This window comes from Carassius auratus, chromosome 10 (assembly GCF_003368295.1).
Source record: "Carassius auratus strain Wakin chromosome 10, ASM336829v1, whole genome shotgun sequence".
NCBI classification, from domain to species: Eukaryota; Metazoa; Chordata; class Actinopteri; order Cypriniformes; family Cyprinidae; genus Carassius; species Carassius auratus.
The window spans coordinates 5,380,855-5,392,965 of record NC_039252.1 but is presented as its reverse complement, the minus strand read 5'-3'; the positions used below and the strand labels follow the sequence as shown (position 1 = coordinate 5,392,965).

Below are 12,111 nucleotides of genomic sequence, written 5' to 3'. Positions count from 1 at the left end.
AAATTCAAGAAAAAATTGCAAATGAAAGCATTTTAAGGGGGTATTTTTGGATGCAGATTGCTTGTGATTTTGAAGGTCAGATGAAACTCAGTCCGGATCTGAAGTAATGCTGAATGTGCTCAGCTTGGGGCCGGGTCACCTTGCAGGCCTCAGACATGCTGACGGACAACAGCCCATGATCGTGTGAACGGATCAGAATACATGGCCATACGAATCACAATCAGATATTAGACGCATGCTTGCTTTTTTATGACACATTGTTTCCTGACCTCAGCATGCAAAACTCATTTCCTGGAACGAAAGGAGTACAAGAGGGTGTGATTTGGTTATGTTATATGATATACAGTACCAGTCGTAATTCAGACACATTTACTCATTCCGAACCTGGCTTTCTTCATACAGTGTAGAGATGTTTTTGTCTGGACCCCGTGGACTGTTTTTATTTTCTTCTTATCTTTTTAATATGCATAACCAGACAAAAGTTTGCAATTATCAAGATTTTTTACAGGAATACAGAAATAGAGAACAGTTCTTTTAAATTGTAATAATATTTCACAATATTATTACTTGTACTGTATTTTTCTGTTAAATAAATACAGCCGAAAATGTATCAGTGGTGTAGGTCATACAGATTTGTAATGACATGAGGAGGAATAAATGACGACGTACTTTTCATTTATAGGTCACTAATCATTTTTGGACAAACCATTATATCGTCCTTAAACCATTAGATAAACCATTCAGTCTGGAAAGAAGCATTGAATGTTTGATTAATTGCACATCTTTTGCTCTTTGAGAAAAACGGTGCATTCTAATACAGAGACGATTACCCTATGAATGTCAAAACTGTAATGAAAAGTGGGTATTAGCCTGGTACTTACAGCGTAAGATGTTGATCAGGGATTCTCCTTGGGTGTGATTGCATCAGAGCTGTGGGATATTATTATGTGTGTGTGTCCATCAGTATGCATGACCACAGAGATGTCGTCCTTCCATCGTGTCTGCACGTTTGTCTTCAGTCTGGCTTTTCCCTCTCTCTGTTCTCAATGCTAATCTTACACCAAAAATATGCAAGTGAAAGTCGTTTTGAAGAGTTTCAGGGCAACCGGTTAAATGGTCAGACTTTTGATGTGTTCCTGGTAGCAGAAAAGTTCAATCTGAGGCAGATGGTGGCCCATTGGGGATGTGATTGAAAAGAGCTGCTATCCTTATAGAGAAAAACACATAGTCTCTCCCTGCATCTGAATATGCTGACTTTTCTACTATATAGTAGGCAAAAAACAGCCGTCTGAATTAGAATTTTTTTTTTCTGTATTTATTACTAATGAACCAAAATTAAAAAAAATTTTTTATTTTTTTTGAATAAATCTGTAATGAAAACTTGTTTTTATTAAAAAATGTATTAAAATATTTTGGAGCATCTAGTATTTTTAAAGTTTGGCTAAAATATACTGTGGGTTGTTCTCTAGCGTTTCCTCAATAAATGTAGTACCTCTCTAATCGATATTCAATTTCAGATGCAGCTTCTATTTCAAAAGCTAGTAAGCCATCTACAAACCCGATTCCGAAAAAGTTGGCACACTTTACAAATTGTGAGTAAAAAAGGAATGGAATAATTTACAAATCGCATAAACTTATATTTCATCTACAATAGAATATAGATAACATATAAAATGTTGAAAGTGAGACATTTTGAAATGTCATGCCAAATATTGGCTCATTTTGGATTTCATGAGAGCTACACATTCCAAAAAAATTGGGACAGGTAGTAATAAGATGCCGGAAAAGTTAAATGTGCATATAAGGAACAGCTGGAGGACCAATTGGCAACTTATTAGGTCAATTGGTAACATGATTGGGTATAAAAAGAGCCTCTCAGCGTGGCAGTGTCTCTCAAAAGTCAAGATGGCCAGAGGATCGCCAATTCCCCCAATGCTGCGGCGAAAAATAGTGAAGCAATATCAGAAAGGGGTTTTTCAGAGAAAAATTGCAAAGAGTTTGAAGTTATCACCTATAGTGCATAATATCATCCAAAGTTTCAGAGAATCTGGAACAATCTCTGTGCGTAAGGGTCAAGACAGGAAAACCATACTGGATGCTCGTGATCTTCGGGTCCTTAGACAGCACTGCATCACATACAGGAATGATACTGTTATGGAAATCACGGCTCAGGAATACTTCTAGAAAACATTGTCGGTGAACACAATCCACCGTGCCATTTGCCGTTGCCGGCTAAAACTCTACAGGTCAAAAAAGAAGCCATATCGAAACATGATCCAGAAGCCCAGGGGTTTTCTCTGGGCCAAGGCTCATTTAAAATGGACTGTGGCAAAGTGGAAAACTGTTCTGTGGTCAGACGAATCAAAATTTGAAGTTATTTTTGGAAAACTGGGACGCCATGTCATCATGACTAAAGAGGACAAGGACAACCCAAGTTGTTATCAGCTTAGTTCAGTTATCAGCGCTCAGTTCAGAAGCCTGCATCGCTGATGGTATGGGGTTGCATGAGTGTGTGTGGCAGGAGCAGCTTACACATCTGGAAAGGCACCATCAATGCTGAAAGTCATATCCAAGTTCTAGAACAACATATGCTACCATCCAGACGTCGTCTCTTTCAAGGAAGACCTTGGATTTTCCAATGTGACAATGCCAGACCACATACTGCATCAATTACAACATCATGGCTGCATAGAAGAAGGATCCGGGGACTGAAGTGGCCAGCCTGCAGTCCAGATCTTTCACCCATAGAAAACATTTGGCGCATCATAAAGAGGAAGATGTGACAAAGAAGACCTAAGACAGTTGAGCAACTTGAAGCCTGTATTAGACAAGAATGGGACAACATTTCTATTCATAAACTTGAGCAACTTGTCTCCTCAGTCCCCAGACGTTTGCAGACTGTTTTAAAAAAAGAGGGGTTGCTACAAACTGGTAAACATGACCTTGTCCCAACTTTTTTGAGATGTGTTGTTGCCATGAAATTTAAAATCAACGTATTTTTCCCTTAAAATGATACATTTTCACAGTTTAAACTTTTGATATGTCATCTGTATTGTATTCTGAATAAAATATTGAAATTTGAAACTTCAACATCATTGCATTCTGTTTTTATTCACAATTTGTACAGTGTCCCAACATTTTTGGAATCGGGTTTGTACCTAGACAGCATTTATGGTATATTTTGACATTCAGGAAGTATAATAGTTCTGCCATGGCAACTTTCTGAGAGTTTGGCATGGTACTGTACATGACAGTGTTAATGTGTTTGGTCTTGGTGGAACAGATCTGCTACACTGCTGGCGCGACAGCGCAAGTACTGTGACTTGCTACTGCCAATACATCCAAAGATATAATGCTGTGGGCATGTAAAAATTACTACAGCTTGACATATAATATGTATGAAAGAACCCCTGTAGATAACATATGAAATTAACCCATAGCAGATCTGTAAGGTGGAGCTGGGGAAGTAGAGGTTTTCTGAAGCTCACTGCAACTGCTAAAACAAGCACTTGCTGAGTATTTTCATGTTGAGCAGCAAGCTCATTGACTGCTGATGTGAAAAGAAACCAATCAGCTGCATCATGTGATTTGATTGTATCAGCCTGCGTCATTTAGAGTTTCATGACAGAACATTTTATGCAACATTTGGTGAGAAAGATATCCTGAAATACAGCAACATCAGTGGAGAAAAAAAATCATTCAAGATGGTCAACAAAGAGAGAAATTAACCAAATAAGTATTGACTTAAAATAGTTCAGTGTAATAAACATTAGATCAGCTGTAAGCTTAGCCACATGCTAACAGTGATTTACTCTTAAATCAGTTGTGGGTTAAAGCTGCTGTGGGGTTCATGTCATTTTCTGTCTACATTGTGTAAAGCTTATTTAATCAGTTCCTTAATGAGTTTTCACGGTTAAAACTGAGTGAACAAATTAATCTGAAGTAATTATGAGTATAAGAAGGTGGAGCCACAGAGCAAAACCCACCCATTGCATAAACCAATGGCAACGGCAGCCATATCACCCTGGAGCCCAAGACCGGTTTCCCACTGAAGCTAAGCAGGGCTGAGCCTGGTCAGTACCTGGATGGGAGACCTCCTGAGAAAACTAGGTTGCTGCTGGAAGAGGTGCTAGTGAGGCCAGCAGGGGGTGCTCACCCTGTGGTCTGTGTGGGTCCTAGCGCCCCAGTGTAGTGATGGGGACACTATACTGTCAACAAGCACCGTCCTTCGGATGAGACGTTAAACCGAGGTCCTGACTCTCTGTGGTCATTAAAAATCCCAGGATGTCTTTCGAAAAGAGTAGAGGTGTGACCTCGGCATCCTGGCTCAATTCGCCCATTGGCCTCTGACCATCATGGCCTCCTAACAATCCCCATATCTGCTGATTGGCTTCATCACTCTGTCTCCTCTCCATCAGTAAGCTGGTGTGTGGTGGGCGTTCTGGCGCAATATGGCTGCCTTCGCATCATCCAGGTGGATGCTGCACACTGGTGGTGGATGAGGAGATACCCCCTGACAATGTAAAGCGCTTTGAGTGTCTAGAAAAGCGCTATATAAATGTAACAAATTATTATTATTATAATTAATTAATGTTAAACAGTCAACAGGAAGTTTTCCTTTCCTTCAGATTTTGTTTGAAATTGTCACACATTTCACTTGAAGTATGTCAGGGCCTTTAGGATGCTGTATTGGAAGGCAGCTAACTATGTGGGCAGTTCTTGGTTTTGATACAGAGCCATATATTCTCATGCACCTACACACACATATATGTGATCAGGTTGTCTTATATAGCGCTCTGAAGCTTCCTTCTCTCACAACATCCTTCTCTCTTTCATTTTATTCCCCCTTGTTTTCTCTCTCATCTCCCCTGACATTTTCAGAAATACCGCTAGTGATTTGGTCGCTGCTTTGATGAAGAAAGAGAACTGGTATGTGTGTGTGTGTGTGTATATATATCCTAAGAGGAAAACATAGACTGGAAAGTCTATCCACATGGTAGCATTAACTCATGTAATGTTGAGCTCTCATTCCTGCCCCAAGAGTTCAACGGTAGCTCAACACAGACCTGCTGTTGAGGCTCTGCAGTCATCAGGGAGGCTCATGTGCTGCACACTTCATGGATGTTTGTAGACTTGCATATTGCTCACAAAATGGCAAGAGCTTGCTGAAGTCAGTGACTGAAATCTGGTCGGTTGGCCATTTCCAGAGGTGTAAATGTTTCTAATGGTGCATCACTTGAAATGGATATTTCAGCCAGAAATAAAAATAATTTACTCATTTTGTTGGTACAAACCTGTATGACTGCCTTTCTTCTGTTTTGTCAGGACAGTATAAGTAAAAAAAGAATGGCCCTCACTTAAAATATCTTCTTTTATCTTCCACAAAAGAAATTAAGTCACTTTTGAAATGGCACGATTGTGAGTAATGCTCTGTACACACCAAAAGATAATTGGGCTGATTTTGGGCCGATTTCCCCCGTTCCGACAATCCTAGCTATGTCCCGATTATCTTGATGGTTCTACATATTATCTAATCAGTTTTTCCCTTTGTGTTAGGTGTTTTAAGAGTGTCCGAACCTGATCGGAAGAACGTTCTTAGCCGGCCCTAATCGCAAATCGTAAATATTCAACATGTTTACTATTTATGATCAGAATTCCTGATGTGTGGGGGGAACCCAGAGGACAAACGTGCGCACGCTCTGGAGATTATCACGTGAAACGAAACCATATCCAATCAGAAAGTGAGATGATGGAAGACGGAAACAGTCATGACCATTGCTCACCTCTAGCTCACTCTGTAACTTGTACAGACCATGTTCCCGCCACCTCCACGACTTCACCCAAACCCTTTTCTTTTTTTTCCAATTAATTTCTCGCAAGATTTTGTGAGATTTCCTGTGTTCACAGTTGGGATTCTGGGTGAAAATCTGTTCATGTGTGGTGTTCTGTCACACACTATAGGAGCAAAACGGTTAAATTTAGGATTTTTTAATCTCATGTTTGTGGTCGATCACATTTTGAAAATCCTTTAAGATGTAAAAAATCTTTTGGTTTTTACCCAGCATAAATTATTAAAATGTAAATTTTTGGGTGAACTGAATATTTTACTTAGAAACGCCTTGAGGCAGATTCAGGGTCGGGTGGGGTGGTACAAAAAGGCAGAATTTCATGATTTTCTAGCAGTTCTCAACAGAAACAGTTCTTAGTGACGTAAAAAGCACTATGTGCAGGTTCAGACAGAAAATGTTTTTGCATCACACTGTGCGCCTGTTTTTCTTGGAGTTTTTCTATGTAAACTCTAAAAAGATGCGTTTGATCTTTTGCAGAGTCTCGTGCATGACGCATACATGCTATAAATTATAAACATGATCAAGGCTTAGCTGAAAAAGTGCTGTTCACAAACTTTCTGTTGATTGATAGAAAGTAAAAGGCCTTTTATTATAATTGTTAAAACATCCACCCTTGATTTTATAAAGTAAACATAAGAATAACTTTGATGTCGGCGGCAATAGCTTTGAGGTTATTGCACCAACACATAGCACAACTATGTTTGTGACTACCCGAGTTCGAATCCCATCTCTTTAGGTCCTTTGCCGATCCCGCTCCCCTCTTTTCACCCAGTGCTTTGCAGTCTGTGCTCTACTTTCCTGTCCATTAAAAGCATAAAAGTCCATTAATAAAACTTAGAAAAACTAATAACTTTGATATTGTTAGTAATTTCTTAAGATTAATATTTGCTGGACTAAAACTTAAGTTTACTTGATTATCCATGTATCATTTTTAAAGAAAATCCTGTTTAATTTTAAGTATCTAATATGACCATCAACCTTTTGAGGAATGTTTAATATTTTACTGACCTTATTGTGTATCAGTCACTCCTATATTCCTTCTCTGCTAATGTCTCCACTGCTAAAATGACATCCTACCATAACAAAATTAACAATTCGTCTAACTCTCGCATGCTTTTTAAAACATTTTCCTCACTGCTTTGTTCTCCTCCTCCCCTTCCTGCTTCCTCTCTAATAGCTGATGACTTTGCCACGTTTTTCATTAATAAAATTAAACACATCAGTGCACAATTTTCCACACCACAATCAGTCAAGCAAATATCACCAGCAAACTTACTCTTATTTACATCCTTCTCTTCACTCTCTGAGGCAGAAGTCTCAAAACTCATCCTATCTAATCACCCTACTACTTGCTCGCTTGATCCTATTCCATCTCATCTCCTTCAAGCCATTTCTCCTGCAGTTGTACCTGCACTTACTCACATTATCAACACATCCCTCCACACTGGTGTTTTTCCCTCATCATTTAGACAGGCACGTATAACTCCACTACTTAAGAAACCCAACCTCAACCCATCTCTTTTAGAGAACTACAGACCAGTTTCCCTTCTTCCTTTCATTGCAAAAACACTTGAACAAGCTGTGTTCAAACAAGTCTCTACATTTCTCACACTCAATAACCTCCTTGACAGCAACTAATCTGGCTTCAGAAGTGGACATTCAACTGAGACTGCCTTTCTCTCAGTTGTTGAAGCTCTAAGACTGGCAAGAGCGGAATCCAAATCTTCAGTACTTATCCTGCTTGATATGTCTGCTGCTTTTTACACTGTTAACCACCAGATCGTCCTATCAACCCTACTGGCAAAAGGCATCTCAGGAACCACACTTCAATGGTTTGAGTCTTACCTATCAGATATCCTTTAAAGTATCTTGGAGAGGTGAGGTGTCCAAGTCACAACATCTAACTACTGGGGTGCCTCAGGGCTCAGTTCTTGGACCACTTCTCTTCTCTGTCTATATGGCATCATTAGGTTCTGTCATTCAGAAACATGGCTTTTCATACCACTGCTATGCTGATGACACTTAACTCTACCTCTCATTCCATCCTGATGATCTGACGGTAGCTATCCGCATCTCAGCTTGTCTAACAGACATTTCTTGCTGGATGAAGGACCAACACCTTCAACTCAACCTTGCCAAGACAGAACTGCTTGTGATTCCAGCAAAACCCATCGTTTCAACACAATTTCACCATATAGTTAGCACATCAACCATAACTCCTAAAAACAGCTAGAAGCCTTGGAGTTATGATTGATGATCAGCTGACTTTCTCAGACCACATTGCTAAAACTGTCCGATCCTGCAGATTTGCTTTATTCAACATCAAGAAGATCAAGCCCTTTCTTCAGAACATGCTGCGCAACTCCTTGTTCAAGCTCTTGTTCTGTCCAGGCTGGACTATTGCAATGCCCTCTTAGCAGGTCTTCCAGCCAGCTCTATCAAACCTTTACAATTAATCCAGAACACGGCAGCAAGATTAATTTTTAATGAGCCAAAAAGATTACATGCCACACCTCTGTTTATCAATTTGCACTGGCTTCCAATAGCTGCTTTCATAAAATTCAAGGCATTGATGTTTGCCTGCAAAACTACCACTGGCTCTGCACCCATTTACCTAAATTTTTTACTTCAGACTTATGTGCCCTCTAGAAGCTTGCATTCTGCAAGTGAACGTTGCTTGATTGTGCCATCCCAAAGAAGCACAAAGTCACTTTTACAGACTTTTTAAATTAAATGTTCACTCCTGGTGGAATGACCTCCCCAACTCAATCCGAGCAGCTGAGTCTTTAGCCATCTTCAAGAATCGGCTTAAAACCCATCTCTTCCATCTTTATTTAACCCTCTAACTTTAACACTCACTATTCTAATTCTGTTCTTTAAAAAAATCTAACTACCTTTCTAATCTTTTTGTATTGTATTTTATTTTCATTTATTATGCAATTGTGTTTGTGAAAAGACCTCTAACACAAGCTTGCTCTATTCTTTTTTTTTTATTATATCTGTTTTCTTTGTATTTATTATATTATTTAAAGGCCCATGCTACATGAACTGTGTTAACTGAGACTTGTTATAGCACATATATCCTTACTCTTTTTGTTGTTTTTGATTGCTTCCACTGTCCTCATTTGTAAGTAACTTTGGATAAAAACGTCTGCTAAATTAATAAATGTGTAATCTAAATGTTTATTTGTTCACATCTCAATCATTTTTGTATTACATGCTATATTTTGCCTCCACAATAAGAACTACAGATCTTTGATCATGAAATAATAATTTAAATATCATCTTACTTAGAAATTTTATTGGGAGATATAGATTGCAAACTGATATTCATATGCATTTTATGTAAGTAGTCTGTTATACTATTATAAATAATATATACAAGAATTATTTTTGCTATACACCAAGAACAATAACTATAAAGATAAGATATAGTTCTAAAATCATTCTCCATATTAAAGAAGTCCACACCACAGCTATAATGATAAAGTCACTGAGAAACAATATAGTTGGAATCACTTTCAGTGATTTTTTTTTTTTCAGCTGACGAATGAAAAAAACATTAACAGCCAATCAGAATCCACCTTTCTATAACTAGCTCGAGAATTTAAAGCAGACCTTAGGTCTATATTCCAAAATGTTCATAAATTAAAACAATTTAAGTCTGGAAAGTGCACTTTAATGACTATTTAAAAAACTTGGGATGACAGTTAAGGGGTTGAACTCAAAAATACATTCGCTGTATCTCTCTGCTTTGTCATGAGTGCTCAAGAAATGCTGAAGAGTTTAAAAAAGAAAGTAAGATGAAAATTCTAAGCTTCCTATCACTGTTTATAAGTCCTGTACATTAGGTTTAAATCCATCCAAGGTTAAAAAACATTGTCATTTTGTCAAAATATCATTTTAAAATTACCTCAATTCTCAGAGATCCCCAAACGGTTTGCGCGAAGCTGTTCAAAAGATTCAGTTTCCTTAAACCCCACCTTTCGGTAGCATACTGTGTTCTGATTGGTCAACTGACATAGTCAGGTTTGATTGGTTGTTCCGCACACGCCCCCACGGTAAACAATGCGTTAGCATCTGTTTGGGGTGAATTATGTCTTATTCCTCTCATCACGAAGCAAACAGTAAAATAAAAAAACTTGAACAGTCTCGCTGCTTTTTCTTCTGTGTGGGTGTATTCAAGCCGCGCGCTTCAGTTTGAATCTGAATAGCGCATTCAGCGCGGGGCATGGTCACATATAACGAAGGGAGACATGAAAAACAGATATTGCGTTGTTTTCATATCGATTACTTTATCACAGAATATCTGTTAGCAGCACTTGTTTAGTTTTAAAGTAGACATGTCAAGCTTTCTATAGATATCGCTCTCATGTCTTTTCGTTGAGTATTCACGGAGTTACACTTCATTTTAATGACGTTTTTGTACATGACGATCAGCGCAGACAGGCCGCAGACAGCACACATACTGATAAGACGCTCGGGAGAAAACAGACACATAACTTCATTATCATACTTCGCGTTGTGATTGTGATTCGGACTTTGTGTGGGGGTGGGGCAGCTCAGAGATCCGTTTCTCCCAGGACGGTAGGCGGAGATTATTATGCAAAGTGTTCCTAGTGACGTACATAGAGATGGGCAAAAGATTTGAAATCTATAACGACTCGTTTCAGCGATTGAGAGTCGACTCCTTACTTTAGAAGCAAATAACTTTATAAATCGTGTAGTTTTTGGTTTAATTTCTTTGCACATTGTTTACACTGATGGACAGCTACATCATACACTGTAATACAGGTAATTTTTGATTTCCCATCTGTGTGGCTCTTTAAGCGATGACATGGCATGGACTTCAAGGCGGCCATTACTCAGCAATTCTGTGGTTGCTGGCTAATGTTAATGAAGTCATCAGCCAGCTAATGAGCCTAAAGTCCTTTAGAGACACGCTAACATCTCCACTGGCTCTCGCCACGACACTCACACTCGCCCATTTATTTCACTCCCCATTTGATTTGCCTCTCACTTCACGATGTCCTTCATTCCTCCTTGGTAGTACTCTGCTTCTGTTCATTATTCCTCTCCTGTCTGCTCAGAGCTGGCAAAGTTTGATTTGCTCTGATGGTGCAACTCTTTTGGGTCTCGTTCGTGATGAATTGATTGGCAGCTGTGTCACATTGTTTCTAGAGAAGTACTTTGTAAGTTGTTAAACACAAGTTTGATTGTCTGAAGTAGGATGAAGTTGGATGTCAGTTATGAATGTGGTGGGATGATGATTGACGTATCCTCTGTGATTTGATTGGCAGGTATGATGTTAGGAGGAGGATGCGGCAAAGAGCTGGCTCACTGGATCATTCACGGCCGTCCCGAGAAAGACATGTACGGATATGATATCAGGTGCGTTTTGTGCAAACAAGCATTTCTCTGAGTTAGTCGTGACACAAGTAATTATTTGCGCTTCACTGAGTCAAGAACTATTCTGGGGTGCGTATCCCAAAAGCATTATTAGCTAATTGGGGTCATTAGTTCCATTGAACTCTGTTGGAAACGATGGAACTTGTGACCGTAGTTGCTTTAGGGAAATGCACGCGGAACTATTCAATGAGTCATTCAATTGTTAGATGATTAAAACCAGTAACTTATTCATTTTTTAATTTTCTAAAAGATTGTGAAAGTGATAAGTTCACAGTTAAGTCTAGGGTTGCTCAAAATAAAGCCAAAATCACAATATGACTCAATGCGACTATTAAATCATAAGAGATGCACATTAATTAAATAAATGCACTGCATGTTTTAAAGTGAAGCACTGCTTCATGTTTATTTACATGTGAGCAGCTCATGATCCATTGTTTTTAGTCTTTTTGTTTTAGTCTCAGGTCACAGTAAACGATGCCCGCACAAACTCAGTGCTAACCCAGCTTTTGTCAACAAAAGAGAAACTTTTCCATCCATTCGGTTGACTGCCAAAATAACAGCTGGATCAAAAATTACGAAATTCAGATAAATATTAGTTGTAATGTAATTGTATAGTCCTAATGCAAAATGATTATTATTATATTTTTCTAAAATACTCCTTTATTAAATTTTAAGTAATAAATTATTATTAATCATTTAAATACGAATTATTAAACAATTAATAATAGTCATAATTATTATTAATTAAATATTAATTAAATTATTATTAAATCATCACAATTGTGTAGCAAACCTAGAGCTTATTTATTATTATTTATTATTATTTAATGATGTTAAATTGTGATTTTTATTA

The 12,111-nt window shown here is 38.3% G+C and overlaps 1 protein-coding gene across 2 annotated transcripts in view; it reads left to right on the top strand.

The window, feature by feature from the left end:
* The window catches only part of LOC113109650 (sarcosine dehydrogenase, mitochondrial-like), a 60,246-nt gene that overhangs the window by 24,499 nt on the left and 23,636 nt on the right, over positions 1 to 12,111 (top strand). For both annotated transcript variants that reach the window (XM_026273349.1, XM_026273350.1), the window contains exon 10: positions 11,150 to 11,240. In XM_026273349.1, the coding sequence (XP_026129134.1) occupies positions 11,150 to 11,240 (91 nt within the window). The remainder of the gene's footprint in view (positions 1 to 11,149; positions 11,241 to 12,111) is intronic.